The sequence below is a fragment of the Poecilia mexicana genome, unplaced genomic scaffold, assembly GCF_051168715.1.
Source record: "Poecilia mexicana isolate PSO_F unplaced genomic scaffold, ASM5116871v1 scaffold_19, whole genome shotgun sequence".
In the NCBI taxonomy this organism is placed as follows: domain Eukaryota; kingdom Metazoa; phylum Chordata; class Actinopteri; order Cyprinodontiformes; family Poeciliidae; genus Poecilia; species Poecilia mexicana.
Genome location: NW_028263388.1, coordinates 2,884,170 through 2,905,435, shown reverse-complemented (window position 1 = coordinate 2,905,435; position 21,266 = coordinate 2,884,170). Strand labels below are relative to the sequence as shown.

The 21,266-nt window shown below is 39.5% G+C and overlaps 1 protein-coding gene across 1 annotated transcript; it reads left to right on the top strand.

Moving 5' to 3' along the window:
• The first annotated feature begins 152 nt into the window (after positions 1-152).
• Positions 153-20,526, top strand: LOC106921699 (N-terminal EF-hand calcium-binding protein 1-like). Its single transcript, XM_014993543.2, has 12 exons — positions 153-969; positions 5,767-5,791; positions 11,024-11,132; positions 12,245-12,270; positions 12,471-12,568; positions 16,151-16,409; positions 16,482-16,561; positions 17,303-17,356; positions 17,849-17,961; positions 18,135-18,212; positions 18,361-18,452; positions 19,186-20,526. The coding sequence occupies exons 1-12, from the start codon at positions 853-855 to the stop codon at positions 19,212-19,214; spliced, it is 1,080 nt and encodes a 359-aa protein (XP_014849029.2). The 5' UTR covers positions 153-852; the 3' UTR covers positions 19,215-20,526.
• Positions 20,527-21,266: the final 740 nt, after the last annotated feature.

Below are 21,266 nucleotides of genomic sequence, written 5' to 3'. Positions count from 1 at the left end.
AGCGTGTGTGTGTGTGTGTTTTTTTTTAAACACTTTAAATATGGTGTACAACTTGTCATTGAGAGTTTAGTAATTTTATAGTTTTCAGGATTTAAAAATAAAGATGCTTTAACAAGTTCTGGTCATATACAAAAAGATACTGATCAATACCGGTACATAGTGAGCAAATCATTTCTGTTTGTTAGAAAGACTAAAAAGGCAATGACTAGCGTATTCTTTATACATCAGAGACTGTCTTCATTAATTCTTTTTATTTAATTGATTTCCCCAAGTTTGAGTTTTTAGCAATCTGTGATAAACATCCACACAAAGTACATTTTTCAGACCCCACAAGATGACGCCCTGGGCGGGCACCCATATCAGAAACCGCCAATGCCTCCAATATTCTGTTCCTGTCAGAAAGGCACATTCCTATGTTCCTAGTGCGCAGGTAGGATATATTGATAAGAAATCGGCTGAATAAGCAGTATGTGACGAAGCATCGATGTGCGCATGCGCATTGCCACAAGGTAGGACGGATGAATGGATAGCACAGATAGTTAGAACGCAGGCAGATGGTCCGTTTCTCGGACTCCTGAATCAATGTGCCTCCGGAGGCGGAGTTATTGTTTTATTTTTTTATTTTCTCAATTCTGCTGCTACCGGCTGGCAGACAGGGGGCAGCAAAAGGGTCCATCTCTCTCTGACTGGATCACACAGGACAAGCAGCAGCAGCATCATCCTCATCAGCATCACTCACCAACCTCTGTCACAAGGACGAGCTCTTCATCTAGACGCGCACAAGAAACAGGACAATCTTTCTTTCTTGCTTTTTTTTCCCCATAATCAGAAGCATAATATCGAAGCGTCAGGATGCTGGCCTGCACGGAGCTGATCACCATGTGTCTCCAGTCCGCCAAGCACGAGCACTTGAGAAAGCAGCAGGAGCTCGACTACAATCAGAACCAGGGCTTCGCTTTATTCCAGGACGTAAGTAAAACACATCAGATGTCACGGCGTTGGAAACACAGACGGGTTTGAGTTTGGGTTGGGGTCCTTATCGAAACGTGTCCAGCCTCTGTTCGTCTGCTGAGGTGTCGGCTCCTCACCGTACAGTACGCCCGACTCACTGCCCTTCACTCCTCTCTTTATGAATGGCTCTTACCGAGTTAAAACATTCACGCCACTATTACGTAAGAAAGGTGAGCGAGTTAAGAACAAACGCCTGTCCAACTCGGTCATCGAGCATGCAGAGAACAATTGGCGTGCTAACGAGTTCAGCATCGTTATTCTTGTCAGGTTATTTGCGTGAAGATAAGAACCTTAATGGTGATTTTTTTTTTTTTTTTTTGCACCACCAAATCTGCCTGTAAGACATGTATGTTTTATGAGGAATCTCCCTAAAATAAATAAATAAATAAATAAATAAATAAATAAATAAAGCTCCAACCGAGCTGCTTTTTGAAGGCAGACACGTTTTGAATTATTTATTCGGGTATAAACAGGATATCGCCACTAAGGAAATGTCTTGCTGCTCATCTGCTTAGTCCTCTGAAAGGTAGCCATTTAAAACCTTTTTATTGTATTTTACTTTATGCACCAAACAGTTTACCTCCCCCTTGCCATCAATCTTCAAACAGATGGCTTGCAGCAAAGCTAATTTAATTTCCCAAAGACACGGCTTCCAAATTTTATTCCTGTAAAGTTGATTTAATCTGTTTTAATTTACAGAATGCACCACGAGAGAGCCAACTATTACCAGTGCATTTTTCCTTATACTCGCTAAAACCTCCCTCCTTTTTCTGTTATTTTAATTTAAGCCGATTTCAATTTAGTTACAGGATGCACCACGAAAGATCCAAGTGTCTACCATCAGCATCATTTCCTGTCTTTAGACTCTTGCTTGCTTGCTGTAAATGCAATTCACTTCCCTCGAGGTGGATTACTGCATATGAAAAGGAAATCAGTCTGCGGTGAATGTGCATTTGGTTTAAATGTATATTTCCAATCCCCATTGCAATTCTTCACAACCACCTAAACTTGCTAATAAACATGGGTTTTTCCTGTTGCATTTAACAGACGCTTTCACGAAACCTGTTTCGTGTAGCTGTCCTGATCTCTTTAAGTTGCCACTCCAAAAATAATGGAATTGAGCTTCACTGGATAGATTTCCAATATTAAATCAACCTAGCACACACACACACACACACACACACACACACCCCCACACGCACACACACACACACACACACGCACATATTTGCAGTATTTCACAGGGAACTGAGGCAAGTGTGAGGTTTCTCTCCAGAGCTCCCAAAAGAGAGAAAAAATAGTTATTTTGTGTTGTTTTTTTCCCCCCACCTCTTTGTGAAAAGACCTGTTAGTCTGTTTTGTTTTAATTACACGCATTGATTGGTTGTACCAACACTCTGGTATAAATCCTCTTTACATCCCTGAGATGAGATTTCTTTGGCTTATACTTTGCCTCTGCATTCTGTGCTTTACAATATGATTTACTACGAAAGCAGAAGAAAAGCTAATAAGCAAATCTGAGAGCCTATCCCCTCTTCTTTTGCTACTGTTTTTCTACATCTTCATAATTACAGTTTAAGCATGAAGTCTGCCTATCCCTCGAGTCAGGCGTCAAATCGTCCAATGAAATTGAATCTACCTCCCAGATTTCTTCTCTGGCTCGTGTTCGCTTGTCCAAGCTTCCTGTTTGCTTTTCTGTCAGCTGTCTTGGGTGGGATGTGGTGTTGGAGCTCCTGTGGGGGGATCTGACAGTGATAGGGCTTCCCACCTCCACCCAAACGTCACCATAGCAGCTTGTCACTCCACAGGAGGCCGAGTGCAGCTGCAGATCATCTGCCAGCTGTAGCCCGAATCTGTCACAGAGCCACATTTCCAGTAGGTGATTACTGCGACTGTGACGCAGCGATCACATTCAGCCAGAATGAGAAAGATGAAGTCAGTGGTCATTTTAATTGATTTTGCAGTTTGTTGAAAAGGGAGAATTTGAACAAAAATATTTCTTGAATAAGTTTTGATAGATCTTGAACCTTTTCGTAGTTTTTTTCACATGTTTCACTGGGATTTAACCTGTCAGACCAACGCAAACTGCCACATTAATGTTGTTTTTGTTTTATTATTTAAAAAATAGCTCAAACATTTTGTTTTTAATACAATGTTGTAGAACCACCCAGACTGAAATCTGTGCTTAAAACTTCAGCATAGCTCAACCCCATTTGGCCGATAACATTCATGGTTTAATTTACTGTAAATCATTTTACAATTTCAAAGCAACTGACCATTATGTGTTGTTTTGAACCAGTTTGTTACAACCTGCAGAACAAACCGAGCATCTTCTCAGTGTAAACGGCCAACATGGAAGTTTTATGGGTGTTTCCCTTGTTTATATGTTAAACAAAAGAGATAAAAGTACAAATAAAATGTTTTTTTTTTATTATTGAACATCTCATGCCTTCCTTTGTTTAAGCTTGATACTAATCATAAATTTTAATCTTGGCTCCTTTTCTTTTCCTATATTGTGTGAGATGTGTTCAAATGGAACGTCATCTTTAAATCTTTAATCTTTTGTAGAGCTTCTAATCTAGGATCCCATTCTGTTGAATCCATCATTCAGAATAACCCCAAGTAACTTTTTACATTTAAGAGTTTAAAAAAACATATTCAAGATAAATTGTTTCCACAAACTTTAATTAAATAGGAAGATGACGTTATTGTTCACTGTGACAGAGCTTATGACATTTTAAGAACCTCAGTTTTGTGTAGGTCAGAAGTGAAAGTAATTCAACGCAGTGGCATAGAGTGTTTTATATAATTCAGCTCTCGCAATTATTGGTACCCTTGGTAATGGTTTATATAAAAGTCTTAAAATAAATGGTTGTTATGGAGACTTGCCAGCCCTAAGATGTGACTCCTCCCTTCAGTTCTGTAACAGTGAGCTTAAAACTTGCCTTTTTGAAAATATTATTACTATTATTATTATTATTACGTTTGTTAAATATCGCTCTGTTATTTTTCACTTTTGAACAAAGTCCAAACAGAACCGCCGATGGACCCCTATGGACACGCACTGCAGGTGTCTGTATCACATCATCAAGTATCTTCTTTATTTGTTTAGCATATATCTACATATTTCATGTTTATTTAACCGCATTGCTACTGTTGTAAACTGGAAGTAGGCAGAAGACAGTTTTGAAACCCATGAAATTGAAGGGTGTCGTGCTTTTTGAAGACTCCCGTTTGATGATGAAATTAATCAACCCACCACTGATCTGTTCGGGTTCACTCAGAGTCACTGAGCAGAGAGGAAAAAAGCTGGAAATAAACACCCTCTTTGATCTTGCATCTCATACACACACACACACACACACGGACGCATTCACACTCGCACACTACGATCTAGCATCTATTTAGATTTAGTGTCCTGATATGTGTGAGGGAGGATTTTTTTTCTGGCCAAGTTCATAGCATGGATTAATGAACATGAAGCAATGTCACTTTTGAACTGGATGATCACAGAACTGTGGAGACATTTTGAAGCAGTGGGAACATTTTTAGTGTCGAGAGAGAAGATGTATCCGTTTGAAGCTCTTCTGCTTTGTATGAAAACGTCAGATTTTCTTTTCCTGCGATGTCTCACTTATTTTGGAGATGAAGATTTTTTGAGTCACTGAAATTATCTTATTTTCTGTTTGTGCATGTATGATGCAGTGTCGAAGTTGAATGAGTATTTACGCTGTTGAGTTCTTGAGATCTTGGCTTGCCTATTCTTCTTTGCAAATTGTAGCTCAGATTATATTGAGACCCTCTGTGAAAGTCAATTTTGGTGTTTCGCCGCTGATTTTCAGTCGGACTTAGTTCTGGACTTTGACTGAACCACTCCACTTCTGACTTCTTCTGACTTTCTTTCCACACTGATGCTTCTTGTCACTCCTTCTACTCCAGTTCTGTGGAGTGCATCGACTTATGGTTGCCATGTCAACCCACCTGAGCTGTGGATGTTGAGGGCTTGTGCAGAACCACTGTACTTATACTGAGACTGAATTACTTGCAAGAAAAAAAGAACACATTTACAAACAAGATGACTTCTTACAGTAAGTACTGAATTTCATTTAGAGCTACATATTAAACCCTTGGTCTATTACAATGCTTTAATATATCCCAAAGTTTGTGGTGACAACAAAATAAAGTGTATTCTCCTATCATCAAGAAGCTTTTAAACTGAATTGATTTAATTTGATTTGTGCAGCGCGTATTAATGAGCGTACAATATTGCTGTAAATGCACCAGATGTAGCGTAGTCCCACAAAACAAACAACACAAAGCAAAAAAAAAAAAAAAATAATAATAATAACAGCATGAACAAAAAAATAATCAAAAGAATACAGTAAAAACAGCAAATAAAACCAAAAGATGGTTGATTAATCCAGTTTTAAAACATCTTTATCAAATGGCTAGTATCTTTTAAGTGTCTGCCAGACAATATCTGTCATACCTAAAAGAAAAAGGACATTTCTAAAAGATGCCTAAGGTTCAATAATTGCAGTGCTGATTACTACTAACCAGACATTTTTTTTATGTTTTGTCTTAAATAAATGGAGCTATCTCTAATGGTGACAGACTGTGTCTTCCTGCTCCTACATCCTTCAGCTTATATTTCAAGCCTGTGTCAAAGTATTTTTGATGCTTTTTCTGTGGTATGCAACTTGAAATTTTACTAATCCTTTTTTTTTTTTTTTTTTTTTTTTTTTTCTCTTGCAGATTTTTCGTCGGGCGGACAAAAACGGTGAGTCCTGACCCAGTTGGACTGACAGGCAAAGTGATCCATAATATTTTAAAATAATTTTGCATGCTAAAAACCTGTAGAAGAGCTTTGTTCAGAAGTGAAGCCTTTTTATTCCTTCTGTACGTGCCCTCGGTAGCCCTCCTCTTGCTCTCCACAATAACCAAGGTCAGATGCAGAGCTGCAACGTTTTGTTATTTATTTATATATTTTTTGATGTGACTGGCTTTGACCGGCTGAACCACAAGAGTTCAGCCTGCAGGCATCACTCGACGTTGAAGTGCTCCGCCAGAAGCAACGCGCTGCTTATGGCAGTGATAGGCAGGCGAACACAGAACTTTGCTAAAAGTACTCACACCCTTTGATATATATATATATATATTTTTTTTTTTGCATTTTCTCAACTTTATATTTCAATGTACTTAATAGACCACCACAAAGTGGTGCACAACTGTGAAGTGGATGGAAAATGATATGTGGTTTTAGGTTTGTTGTCCTGCTACAAGCTGAACTACTGACCCAGTTTTAAGACTTTTGCAGCCCCTTTGATTGGCATTTAGCTCCATCCATCTTTCCATTGTCTTCCATATCCTGCTAAAGAAAAATATTCTCAACAACACACCACGTCTTGCTGTTTGGGAACTTATTGTAAAAAAAAAAAAAAAACATTAAAAAAGCCCCAGTTTGTGTTGGTTCGTCACATCAAACCCGATAAAATCCTTTGAAGCTTGAAGCTTGTGTTTGTGTGAAACTTAAACGAATACTTCTGCAAGGCAATGTAGAGATAGAGCAGATAGGACCAAAGAGCTGTATGCAAATCGTCACCGACGCTAATGCACAACATTTGGGGTCCCAGCAGAATTTTTAACTCCTAATGAAACCCGCCTGAGACTTTTTCCTTCTCCCATCTCACTCTTTGTTGCCACTTTGCTTCAGAGAATCGTCTCCTCCTCCTCATAGGAAAACACGGAGCGTTTAGCTCTCCGTAAAAAAAGCTGCGCTGACAAACCGGGAAATCTTTTCCCGCTTAATTTTTTATTCATGCGCTGCATCCTGCTTGTGGCGAAATGCAGGAAGGAGGCAAGTGATTAATGCTTGTGAGGCATCCACGAACTCCGTGCGCTTTTCCTCCGGAGAAATGCTGGATGTGTGTTGCGTAAGAGCGAGATTAATGATGCAACGCGCAGCTCGTTGAATGGGGTCGTCTGGGGCTTGCGTTTTAACGATACGGCGTCGGATGAAAACCCTGTCGTTTGTGAATTATAGATGAAGAAAATAAAAGGTGCTTCTTTTTTTTTTCCACCAGGGCTTTTGTGTGCAGATGAAAGAAGAGGGAGGTCGGATTCCTCCTTTCTCTGCATGGATTTGAGTCCATGGCTAAAGTTTTCAGTTTAGGCAAATCAAGAATATGGTTTTAAAGTTTAGCACTCACACCAAGCTATTGCTTGTCACTCCTTTTTGAAAAACAAAAAGGGAAATGTTCCTGCGTGTTTGAGGTTGTTATCATCAGTCTGCAGCAGAGCTCACTTTGTGTTTTCCTCTCTTTAAACTCAATGATCCTTGCACCCAAAGGATGCAAATAAACAGCCTTTCTAGTCAGAAGCGTGTGCGTAGGCCGCCATAATACGCCTGGAGTGCCATGCATTTATGTAGCGGAGTAAAGCTTCTTCTCAAACAAGACGGAGGCTCGTATTTCCTTTACTGAACCCTTTTGTTCAGTATTTATTGAAGAGGAAAAAAAGGGCTTCAGCCGATAAAAACAGAACAACAGCAACAACAACTGCTCGTAACCAAGCAATAAAATCAACAAAGCAAGATAGTGACTAAACAGTAACAGATCCTTAAGCATTCTTCAAAATAAAAGACTTCCTCTATTCAAATAAATCATGTCTTACACTGAAATATATTTCACTTCGCCTTTGTAATTGTATACAATCATATTCAATATAATAATAATAATCATCATGTAAATTATGCTTAACATATAATTGTAATCAGTCACTTATCATGCAAATATACTGAACAACATAAGTGTAAAAAAGTCACAACAATTTATAATATAATAACAACTGGCTAACAGCTAACATACTAATATCCTTGCAGCCTTTATTAAAAGGCAGCAGTGAACTGTATGAGTGCAGCAACATAGAAAACACAAAGCTTCCACTCGGTGATCTTGCACAGAAATGAGTCTTTTTTTCTTTTTTTTTTGCTGATACGCGACAAAAGTAATGAGTGATATTATGATTTATTTTGACAGTCCTGCCCTGATTTATCATCCAGAAACAAAAACAAAAACAGGCACGAAAAACTGACAAGTCAATGATTAGGCTTTGAAATCAAAATCTCTAAACGAGGAGAGATGTGAGAGACGCTACGAAACGCTTTCAGATGCTTTCTTAAAGTACAGCTTAAAAATATACCACTAAAATATTCAGAGAGAACACCTAAGCAAAAGCAAGGGTTGCACAATGATAGGAAGACATGGCATTGCGATATTATTTGTAGATTATTGCTGTCCTTTTTTTTTTTTTTTTTTAAAGTTACCCCAACATCCCCACCCCGTTCCCTAGGCTGTAGGATACAAAAATCTATGTCAGGTGTGAACATGAAGGTCAGTGGAAACCCGTCCTTCTGACCAACTGGCCAGCAAAGTTTGAAAACATCGCAGTTAAAGCGTTACAGCTTGACAAAAATAAACGTATTGCCCTCTCGCAGTCATTTCCGATTGCAGCGTTGCACCCACTAAAATGGCAAAGTGGACTGTGTTCTGCACATTCTGCAGCTCCGGCTCGGTGAGACATCAAAGCGTGGCCGAAAATGTCAGAAGAGGATGCGTAAAGGGGCGAAAGCTTTATCGCGGCACTACGGCTGACAAAATTGCACACTTAGAAAACAGATTTGTTCCCGGCACAGGTGAGATGTCTCAGTGCAGAAAGCGAACAACGAAAAGGAGGTCTGAGTTCTCAGTTTCATTCTCCTGCTTCCCTGTTGTCTCCAGAGGAGGTTTAAGGCATTAAAAAGAAAAAGAAAGAAAATCCTCCCAGGACGCAGAAATGCTGCAGCTCCAGATGGCAGCAGATTAGATGCAAACTTTCTTAATCTCTTAAGGTTTTAGATTAACATAAACTGGAAAGGGTTTGTGGGAAGCTCAAATATATCTCGACTGCACTCTTCATTATTCTAAATGTGGGATTTGCTCTGCCTGTTGATTTTTTTTTATTTTTATATGCATCAGCACTGAAATGTCCCCGTTTATATTCTGCTAAGCAGGACAGGATGTGCATATTATATTGGTTGCCCATTAGCTGTACAGGAACACACAGTGCTGCAGTAGAGTGTCAGTTCCTTCTTTCTGAAGTCTCTGAAGTAACTCTGTTTATCAAACTCAAAAACTGCATTCGATTTGCATTGAAGCTTTAGACTTCTTTACTCTTTAGCAACATGCACAGAAAGCCCTTAATATTTTCTTCATAATACTCAAGACTAATAAAGCATTGACTGACTCCGATCCCCTGCTTTTGAAGTTAGGAACCGTATTGTGTTACATTTTTAATATTCTTCTGAATTATTCTGATGTATGTTCTGAGTCGTTAGCGCTGCCTTTGTTGAAGCTTTGCACCCCCGGCCCTAAGGGAAGCGTGCAAGAGTTCCTTGAACAAAATAGCAAAAAGAGCTTTTTTTTTTTTATTATTATTCAGTCAGGCCACACTTTGAGCTGCAGGTTTTATTCAGGGCGATGTGAGGCAGGTAGGTAATCCGCCGCGCCGCTGCTGCAGACAGTACTTTTAATTTCCCTAAAGATGCGCTGGTGCGTAGACACAAAGCTTCCCTCAGATTAGCTGCAGCAACATCAGCATGTTTTTGAAAGAGCAAGTCTCTCAGTCTGGCCAACTGTTTTCTGCTCCTTCTGAAGAATCGTGTTTTATGTCAAAAGAGTGGAGAAAGTGTGAAGAAGATGGATTATGAACACAAGTCAGCAGAGTGAATATAAATCTAAATATGCCTGTTCAAATAACGAGTTTTTTGGGATGTAAAATATTTATATACTATATAATATGATAAATCATTTCCAAACCTCGAGATCCTCTATATCTGTTGAGTGACAAAAAAAGATTAAAAACTGAATAAACTAGATCACAAGTTATTTGTTTAAAGGTATGCCCACTAACCAGGTTATTGTAGCTTTTTTTCCGCTTGTGTAGGATACGTATCACATTAAATGTGAAAAAGGTCTGGAAATGATTCGTCGTAGTCTCATCATTTCATTGAGGATTTATTTATGGACATTTAATATAGTTTATATTCACTTTTTCCCCCCCACTGCATTTGTGTAAAACCAATACATAAAATGTGAGGCTTTCTCTCCTCGCCTGGAAGATCTTTATGCAAATACCTGTTAGCTAAAGCTATCAACCTATTTCTGCCATTGATGAACTCAAAAAGAAACAACTACAATTTATAAACATGAACATTTTTCCATTTTTGTTCAGTTAATAATAACTAAAATTGTTCCCACAAAAAGCAAACTTCTAAACTGGATTTTATATATATATATATATATAAGACTTTTGATCAATTTACAGCCAAAGAGAGAAGAGTCACCCTGAGGCGAGCCAGCAGTTAATCAGCACCGCTGCTTAATTTTCCCCGCCCTCTCGGGTCAGAACAGAGTGCACGTTCGCGCTCACCGCTTGTTAATGTTTGCCGTTTTTGGCGACATTTCTCAACAGAACGTGGCTGCCTGGTTCTGACCGATAACTCGCGTGTTCGTGCAGCTCCTGGTTTCTGGCGGAGCTCCGATCGAAAAGAAACCGTGAACGCTTGTGTAACGTGCCATCTGAGCTGATCTGTATTTTAGGCGTCTTATCGGGTGCGAAACCAAAACCAATGTTCCGCCTCTGAAGGAGTTGGACGATGAGTCAGAGATGCAACAGACTGTATTTACTCCTACATGATGTGGAACATGAAATAACGAGAGAAATTAAGATCAATCTCTCCGTGCAGGTTCATCTCCCAGCTGCAGCTATGGACTCGGGCCTAACGTTCCACCATAATCCAGCCTTTCAACGACACAGCTGAATTGTGTTCTTTTTTTTTTTTTTTTTTCCCCTCCAACACAAAATGTCTTACATGATGGGATTAACGAGTGTATCTCACAAAGTGGCGCTGCTAACTGAGTAAAGCTGCTGAGGCCTCGTTATAAAGACAGTCTGGTTGTTGGTCTTCTTGCAGACGATGGGAAGCTGTCCATGGAGGAGTTCCAGTCCTACTTCACTGACGGCGTCCTCACTGATGAGCAGATGCAGGAGCTGTATTACTCCATCGACAGGCAGCAGACAGAGTAAGCTCTCCCAGCTCTCCGTTTCAGGATCTCGTCCAGCTCTCCTGCTTTTTGCTTCTCTATTTTTTTTATTTTTTGCTGTGTGGCTGCAAGACTTTAATTCCTCACTTCACCGAGGAATATCCACAGAGAGCACTACATTCTGGGGTGATTATTTAAAATGCAGTGTGAAGAATGCAAACATAAAAACAAAAATACAAAGATTTCATCAGAATGTTCCCCAGTTTCACTCTCTGTTGCGAATAAGAAGAAAACTGCACAAGACGAGCAATTTATCGCTCCGGCCGTGCAACAATCTATCAAACTAGTTTGCAAGTGGTTGGCGATTACGCCCCAGATCAAGGCCACATGACTGCATCGGCTCATAATCGCTACTTCCTGATGACACACAGAGGGTTTTCTCTCATGACTTATTAAAAAAAAATCACATTTAGTGAAGTAGACGCTGTGAGGAAACATTAAGATGATAACAAAGGAAAACTGAGGACACAGTGAGTTTGCGCAAAGAAATGGACTGAGAGAGATGAGATCACTTCACACAGATGAAATCCAGGAGTCACGGGGCCGTTAGCAGGAGCCGCAGTGGCTGTCAGCCTGAAACGACCCAAGGAGCAGCTCATTATTTTTGACAGAAATGTTCAAAAATACAGATGAGCGGCCGATTATAAAGAGGTAGAGAGACTTCCTCTTCACATGACACTTTTGGGACACTGTTGGGTAGCATATTCTGACACTAATAGTGAGTAAAACACCGCAGATTCACAGCATTTAGATCAAATAGTTTTTTGTTTTTTTTTACTGTACACAGAAAATAGATATTTAATCCTACTGATTCTGGCGTAACATTTATTTTAGCAGTCCTCCTGATGGTATCTGTAAAATATCTTTTTATGGCGATTGTGGTTTTGATGCACAGACTCGAGGCAAAAATACTTTCTTTTGAGGGGTTTCAGATTCAGATTTATTCAAGTCCCCAAATGGGCAATTAATGTTACAGCAAGTATGTGATTATGAAGGGGCCTGTTTGAAGTCTTCCTCGTTTAATCTTCGTCTCACTGATTACAGAACTTATAAAAAGTGTTTCTAAGTGTCATCTCCTGATCTTCCCACAGCAACCTGGACATAGACAAGCTCTCAGGTAATGATGCCTCTTCACCTTCTCGTAACAACATTGACAAACTATTTTAAATGTTGCCGACTTGAGCGTCGCTGCGTTTGCTAATCGTAACTAGTCAGCTAATCTCTATTTGAGAGCTAATCAGCCGAGCCAGTGCTGCTGTGTTTTTGTTCCTGTTTGAAATGCCACTGATAGGCTAATCACAGTGTTTTGTCCCACAGAGTACTTCACTCCTCACTTGGGGGAATATGTCAACGTCCTGTCTGCGCTGGAAAAGCTGAACGTGGCCATTTTAAAGGCCATGGATAAAACTAAAGAGGTAGGTGATTAAAGCTTTTTGTCTTCCCTGTCACATCTTCACAGAAACAAAACACAGCAGCTTTCAGGATGTCCATCGGCGTCCTCCGTCTCTGGAAGCTGCTCATTGGTGCCCCACTTGTCAACTTCGTGCAGCCTGGCATGACTCGCTTGATCTGTTATTTAGTCTGCACCTCTTTTCCCAAGTGACAATACTTTCAAACATGAGCTGTAGTATGATTGGCAAAATGTGCAGCTTTATCTAGTGCAGAGGATCTAGTTTATATATTTTGGATCAATATTATTAGATTATTTTTTCTTCTTTTGCTCTTTCCTTTGGCTTCTTATTTTGTTTGTATTTCATTTTAATTCAAGTAAAGCACTTTGAATTGCCTTGTTGCTGAAAATGCGCCATATAAATAAAATTACCTTACCTTTAGATCTCCTCATTATCAGGTCCATTAGAGGGAAAACACAGACAACAAATGCTGCGAAAATGTTCAATACATTGTATAATATTTGACATGAGGGACATCAGCACATTCCTCTTTGAGTTTAAACGTTCATCAAATCTGATGCATGTTTCTACATATTCCAAATTATCATTATTTAGCCTTTCTAGTTTAAAGCAACTCTAAGAAGCAACTATTTTTTTTCTCCACCAGTCAGAACTCCGTCATCACATTGTTGTGTTTACTGTTAATCCAGTCTTTGTTTTAACTTCTCATTCATCTGTAAAATCAATCCCATTCATTTTCAAGGTATAACACCTTTTTTTTTTTTTTACAAGACTTGGTATGTAATAAAATCTCCAGCCTCGGTTTCTGTTCGATGCTAATTAGTTTCTCATGAAATCCTGCTGAGGAGCAGCCGAGCCGAACAGATCGTATATTCCATGAGATGAAGCGGTGGATTTGTGCGTCTGCCCATTGAGAGGGCTGTAATCATCTGGGTTAAGATGCAGTCAGAAAAGATTAGCATCAGAGAACTTTTCCCAAAGACGTAATCAATAGCTAAGCCCGGTTTGCATTGATGCTCAGCAGCCCTCTGTGCAGAGCCAGTTAGCGAGTAATTTTAGTACTTGGCACAGGAGGAGAGTCATGTTCGGATGGAGAATAGACAGATGCTCTCGGCTGTTATAATGAGGTGGGTTTTTTTTTTATCCAGTGTTATGCAGCAGTTTATTTTCACTGCAGAGGATGCAGGGTAACAGGGAATTATAGATGATAATTACCAAAGACAACCAGCACGAACGCTTCAGCCGAACTGACGTCAAATTTCCTCTGAAGAAACGGACCACAGACCTGTGGCCATGTCTCCTCTTGTATTCTGATTGTATCTTCTTTTTTTTTTTTTAACTCTGGAGGGTGCTTTTCATCCCGCCCCCCCCTCTTTGCCTCTTCTCCCATCTCTCTACATCTCCAACATGGTCTCCTTGTCTGGCAGCGTTTTTTCCTCTTCCAAGCCGTCTTACATCTCATGCATTTTTCATGTTGCTGGTAGTTGGTCAGAAAGTTTTTTTTTTTCTTTAGCCCTGAGGGGAAGAGCTTATTTTTAGTCTTTTTAAGGTCAGAGTGGTTGAAGAAAGACTTTGAGGCACCTCCAGGATATGCCCTACCTTTTGCCCTACCTCTGGGCAAAAGCCTAGGATTTGAACCCAGGACCTTATTTCTGCGAGGCAGCAGTGCTAGCAGCTGCTAAGCCTGTACTAAAGCTGAGCACTGGGGATAGGCAATAGGCATCAGCCGTCTGCTCAACAAACCTGCGAGGACTTAGTTGGTACAATAAACAAATGAATTTATAACTTCAGATGTGCTAAGATACCAGCAGGCATTTTTTGCATTTTAGAGAAATATATAGAATAAAATCTTTATGATCGTTTATTTGTTGTGTAAAGCTGATATTTCCTCCTTGATGCAGCTGCTCACTTGTTTCAAAATGATACGGAGGAGAAAAACAGGAAAGAACAAAAGTCCGTCGTTCATGTGCCGTTGCTTTGTCACCGCTGAGACAAACGAGTACATAGGTTTTAACAATCTCCATGATCATTTTTCAAACAGTTCTGCAACATTTTTTTTTTTTTTTTTTTTTCCCCTTTAAACATAATTTTGTTGCACCTCGGGCTGCAAGTGAAAATGATGAGGTTCATTACTTGACAAAAACTGTGCTGGGAAAAATGTATTATCTACTGAAACAGCCTTTTCACTGGAGCTTCATAAAATCCCGCTGAGATCTTGTGTTTCCTTATGGGATAAATCTATAAAATCTTGCTGGCTTTGCATTCCTAAATCGTGGGTAATCTTAAAAAGTGACATCATTCGGATGCTAAATATTTCATTGTTAGAGTTCAGTCTCAAGTCATTTGCAGCTTTGGGTATTTTTGCTAGGATTGCCCTGCAGCTCTGTTAATTATCTTTACCATTATCCTGCTGAAGACAAAATATTCCCATATCGGTGACGTGTCCACCATGTTTGATGTCAGGCATGGTGCATTCAGGCAACAAGTGAGGTGTTGGTTTTTTCTCATAATTAGTGTTTTGCACACAGAACAAAATGTTCCTTTATCCTTCAGAGTTTTCATGGCCCTCTTTGCTTCTTCCCTGATTAACGCTCTCCTGTCTGTCAGGTTAGGTGGGCGGCCATGTCCATCGGCAGGAAAGCAGAGCCAAGATCCTTTTGTTTACTGGATTGGACCAATAATCTTTAAACGTGTCCACATCTTCTCCCCGACCCGTCTTCTGTGTTCCTTGGTGTTCATGTTGCTGTTTGCTCACAAATGTGCTCGAAGGTTAAATTACCCGCAGACATCCACCCTATTCACTTTTTTTTGTGACTTCTAAAGCAATTGTTTGAACATGATTTTGTGTTAAGGCATCACAATAAAGGGGGAATAAAAACACTTTTGCATTATTTAGCTTCCAGTTCATTGGAAGCTTTGTGTTTACATGGTCTATTACATGAAATCATTACATTTACATAGTACATATGTAATGTACATAGTACATTACATTTTTTGGAATATTTAACCAACGTTCAGTGGATATAAGTAGTTTCCAGTGGATCTGTATTTAAATATATGAGCTGTTATCGACCTTTTGTACAGTTTTCTTTATACAAGCATTTAGGTGCTAGCTATGTTTTTTTGTTTTTATTCCATCAGTTAAATATTAAAGTACATGAAACATGAAAAGGAATGATACTGGCTCTTTTTGAAGTGAGTTATCACATTAACTGTCTTGCCCTGGCACTGAAACATAAAATCTCTCTAAAGATTTTACTGGGAATCAGTTCAGAAGTCGGTGCTGCCCAGTTCAAGGCATTTTCTTCAAATGCCGCTTCCCCACAGTTGGTTGCATTTTATCTTTGAAATATTAAGTTAATGTCTTTGAACTGAATTATTCCTTTGATTTAATCACATCAATTTGTGATGATGGCAGGAGAGCAGCCAGAAATGTGTTGTTGATGTAAGAAACGTGTCCTTTTTTCATTTGGGGTTCACCAAAATTGTATGTTTAAAGATAAAACTTACAAATTCGATGCTGCAAGGCTGTAGCTTTTTCTTGTATTTGTTTCATCGATAATAAAAGGTCGCCTTACCTTTTAGGAGTATCAAGGCTCATCAGTGCTTGGTCAGTTTGTCACTCGCTTCCTGCTGAGGGAAACCACCTCCCAGCTTCAGTCCCTGCAGTTCTCCCTGGACTGTGCCACGGAGGCTGTCCATGACCACGGCTGCACCGGGAGGAGGACGGTGAAGAAACCCGAGGACCTCCCCATCCAGAGGGTCGCCAAGCGGCCCAGCCGTCGCATCCAGAAGAACATGTGTCTCTCTCCCACGGACCCCTACTCCGGCATGCTCACCACAGGTGAAATAAGAGAGAAAGGGAACGGACCGAGACAGGTTGACTGCTGTGCTAATGCTCTGTTTCTGGCGTCAGGGGTAAGCGTGGAGCCGGACAACCACTGGGGCTCCCAGATTAACCAGCTGGAGGAGCTCATGGACAAACTGGACTGTGAGGTTGGTGGGAAAATCAGCTCTTTTCAGAGTTTATATTGCAGTGTTTTTCTTGTCTTCTCTAGCAAGAGCTTCATTCTGTATTTGGCACCGTTCTATTTTAAGACGCCTAACAAGTTGATCTTTTATGTTGCTACTGAGACGTGGCAGGAAGCAGTCGCATGAAAATCAGCTTGAGCATTTGGTTGCAACGTTTCTGGAGTTTCTCCACTAAGCCGGAGAGTTAAATGTGCCAGAAAGGCGTTAAGTTTCAGCCCAAAGCTGCGTTGGAGGAGAAAAAAAAAAATTCAACGCAAGCTGTGTTGTTACCAATAACAATGTTAGAGAATCTTTTTTATTTTTTCAGATGCAAAGTTTATCTTCAAAACATCTGACATCCGAGATGCTGCCAAAATACATTTACAATGACATATACAAACATGCCAAGCTGATTTTTTTTATGTATATGAACTCCAGTCTGGCGAGATGAAATGGAAAGCAGATTGAAGATTTAAGAGGAAAAAAAGCTTTGCAGTGTTAATTTATAATTTTTTTGTTGCGTCCGTTTAAAACTTAGATAAGATTTTAGAGCACAGATATCAGAGTTATTGCACTCGCCCTCCAGCATGGTAATAATGGCATTGCAGAGCTCTGCTGTGCACTGGAGAATTTTAACATAATTCACTGGAGGGCTGATGTGAATTGTGTGAAATCTGTGTTTTTGCATGACAGAACATGAAGAAAAACGTTTCTCTCCGTTTTCAGAGTCCACGTCTCGAACCGCTTAACGAAGACACTTTGGCAGGAACATATAAATCGGTGAGTCTTTAACATCTGCAGAGCAATATCTGTTAGATTTTTAAGTATAGCACTTTTTTTGCTTTCTAATGATACACCAAATAAAAGTTAAACGCTTATGAAAGTTCTGGCAATTTCCAGCCATTTTTCCTTTTGTAAGATAAACAAAATAAAAGAAATGGACGACTTACTGGAGGTTATGAAGAAAAAGCGAAATCTGTTTGCCCAAGATATTGGTCTGGTGTAGCAGCTGTCCTTCAAAAAAGTGACCCAGACAAAAATATGAGCACATCTCAGGTAAACCGTGGACTAAGGTTAGAAAGTCCGTCAGGCTGAAAGACTGAGAGTCTCGATATGAAAGAGAACAACTTGAAAAATCAATTGTTGCCAATCATCAAAGAGGAAGTCATTTTTAATGTGAGGATTTTCTCAGTTTCTACCACATTTGATCATCTTTCATTGTTTGTTGACATCTTTTTTTGTTGTTGTTGTTTTTTTCAATATTCTCCTCAGAACATTCTTCTGGTTCAGAGGCAGATGTCTGTGAAGGAGAGAGACGTGGAGCAATTTCAGCAAGCTCTCAAAATCTACACAGATGCCACCGGCAGCCAGCTTAACAACCTACAGTATGTCCTCCTTTCTGCGTCTGTGCTGTCTTCGCCTCAGGATCTCTCTCTGTGATTTCATGCATTCATTTCCAACTGCTTCAGTCCTCAAAGATATACAACCCAGAACCACTCCCACTGCCCTCATTCTCTCTCTCTCTCTTTTTTTTCTTTTCTATTCTTGTTGTCAACAGTGTTTCAGTCCAAAACCTGCCAGACAGATCATGCTTCATCATGTATGAGTTCTGGCAGGATCGTCTCTCCTGGATGAGGTACTGTGTGCTCCCTTTTTTTTTTTTTTTTTTAATTTCCAGTTGGACTATACAAACATTTTCCAAGCGCTCAGAGCTGCTAGTAAATTCACTTTGAAGTACACGACTGATAGATTTCATCTTTGTTTTTTTTTGTTTTTTTTCCCAGCTATCTGCAGTCGTCCATCAGCAAAACCTTTCAGCGCTGCATCATCGACTCGCTGGAAGAGCCAGAAATAGTCTCCACTATGCTTCTCCCAGGTACAAACTGGCAAAAGAAATCTCTTTTATGTTCATTAAATTATTATTAAATTAGTTGACTCCTAGCAATCAGCAAATCACTGCTAGCGGAAAAAAACACAGTTCATGTTGGGACTTAGATGTTATGTTGGCTTTGTCAAAGGACCTAAATGTGAAGGGTGGTTGAAGTCGACCCTGAAGTGAGGTGCTGGCATCACAGTGGCAGTCGACGTTTTGGATCTTTACTGTAAACTCATGAAACCGAAGCCGGGAACGAAAAGATATGTCGATTTAAGCCCCACTCACACCAACCTTCTTTAACTGAACTCTCGTGAACGTGCAACTACACTTTTCTCTGGCTAGAAGAAAAAAACTCTGATCTTCGTAAGCTTCAGGTGAACACAACGCCGGGGATTATGGGTAATCACAAGCAAAACAAAGTGCCTGTACATGATTACAAGGAAAAACGACTCACTGCCACATCGAGGGAGGATGAGGTAGAAGCTCTGATACGGTCCGATAAAGGCTTGTCACAGTTTACAGGAAGAAAGATTGTTTTTCAAGATAATCAGCATAAACATGCAGTTTGTGGTATTCCCTCAAACAGAAGAACAATGTGCCGCATTTTTATCCCAATGTCCAAATAATGTAGAACGTCGTGGTTACTGTACACAGGTTAGCTTTAGAAGATTGTCGTTCTGCCTGTTGCGAGGTGTTTTCTCATTATTGTTCAACGCATTGCTTCATTTTCCAGCTTCCTGGTGGATCATGAACAACAATTGAACGAACACAGCTGCTCAAAACACAGTGGAAGCAGAAGAAGGAAGAAACCTCCTCTGCGTCCTTTTGGTTCGAAACCAACTTTTCTTTTTTTTTTTCCTTTTCTGGCATGACTGGGATTGCTTTTGTAACATTTTCAGTTTTAAGAAAAAGGGACAGCCGAGAAAAATGTGCAATACTATGACGCAAACAACAATCTCAGATTGCAAAAAACAAAACAAAACAAAAAGAGGTAAACCAATGTTTAACTGGGGAATCAAAAGCCTAACGCTCATTTCAGACTCACTGGCACATTTCAATCTACTTACCTTTTTGAAACACAAGAGAGAGGATTAAAACAGGATGTGCATGACTTCTTTTTTCTCTGAATGCTTGTTTCCTTTTTTTTTTCTCAGAGTTGCATCTTGCAGTAGATAGATATGACAGCAATGGCACAATAAAGAAAAAAGAGACGCAAAAATAAAATCTTACCTGTCCATCCACTGCTGTTTCCTCCACACTTAGAGAAAAACACACACACACACACACACACACACACACACACACACACACACACACACACACAAAAAAAGATCTCGCGCTTTGGTGTTCTCCTTGTGCTGTTGTGGGTTGTTGTCTCCTTCCAAAGCTTCGCTACCAGACGTCCTTTACACAGATAGGTCAGACAGCCATCCCACAGGACAACAGCTGTTGAATAACTACGACCTGTATCTGAACATTTATCATCTGTGTCACTCTTGCACTTTAATAAATATATCTATATGGAACATGAACATTATTGTGGAGAATGAAATGTGTTTATTTTTTATTATTTTTTATTTTGATCGTCTCTTTGTAAAATGTAAAATCAATCCGCTGTTATGAAAAAGCTAAGAGAGATACTAGTGGAGAACAAGCCACCAAGATAATCACACAGTTTGAGTGTATCGTTACTCTCAGCGTTAAATAAGTAAAAAGCCATTACTCTACATACGTAGTGTGTTGCCAACAGAATTTAGACGTTAAGAAGTAAGAAATCTTTATTTTGGGAATACTGCTGGACCTGTTCTGTGTCTCATTATGCTAGAAAGAACGAACCCCAGTTTGTGTACAGTAGATAAAAGCCGTAGGGCTGATGATGTAACTGTGGTATAACTCTGGTGTATGTACATTGAATTAGTATGTAAAAGTTGAGGTTTAACATGGGGAATAAACATGACCACTCATTTCCTTGGAGTGTTTATCATTTCTTTTGTGTTTTATATCGATATTCTGTTTTGGCTGTTTTTTTTGTTTGTTTTTCTGGCATGAATTAAAGTTTAAATGAAAGACAGGACCAATTTGTTTCCTCTGTTCTTTTATGTGACTAAATTCATGTGAAACTACCAGCAAATTCACAGATAAAAATGGAAATCATTTTGTTTCGGTTGTCTGAAATAATGTGCCAATATGGGCTCCCTGTTTCATCAGCCGGAAACTTTGACCAACTTCTGGAAAGTAATTGAACTCCTTTAAACAATGACGGGTCTATTCCATAACTCTGACGATTTTCGGGTTTTCAAAGCCGACGTGCACCTGGAGGCATTTCGCTCAGTTAAAAGAAAAAAAAAAAAGAAGAAAAACAACCCTTCAACTATCTGACAAAGAGGCGCTTCACACGGTTTTATTGTAAATTCAAGGCAGGTTGTGTGGGTCTTGAGTGCGTGAGAAAGACATATTTTTTTTATTAGGATAAGATATGATAGCAATTTCGACATACTTTGATTTCCGATGAGAAGAAAAGGATCAAATGACATTTTTCTCGATATTATGTCATATTTGTGAATGTGTTTATGTCTGGACCATCGCATCACGCTTTTATGGCTTTAGAAATAAAATTTACATCAGTGACTCTCAAACTTTTTAACTATCACTTCCCTTTTCACAACTAAGTTTCAGAACTAAGACCTAAGTTTTGCATTTTGTGTGTGTGTGTGCGTGTGCGTGTGTGCGTCACCAAACATAAAGAAAGAACAAACACGAACCAAAAAGTAGTCAGAATCCAAAAATTCAAAAACTCCAACACAAACTGTAAAT

Coding starts and splice junctions, on each gene's coding strand:
- LOC106921699 (XM_014993543.2), top strand. CDS start 853: ATGCTGGCCTGCACGGAGCTGATCACCATGTGTCTCCAGTCCGCCAAG. Junction 5,792..11,023: donor TCGTCGGGCGGACAAAAACG/GTGAGTCCTGAC, acceptor GTCTTCTTGCAG/ACGATGGGAAGCTGTCCATG. Junction 12,271..12,470: donor GGACATAGACAAGCTCTCAG/GTAATGATGCCT, acceptor TTTGTCCCACAG/AGTACTTCACTCCTCACTTG.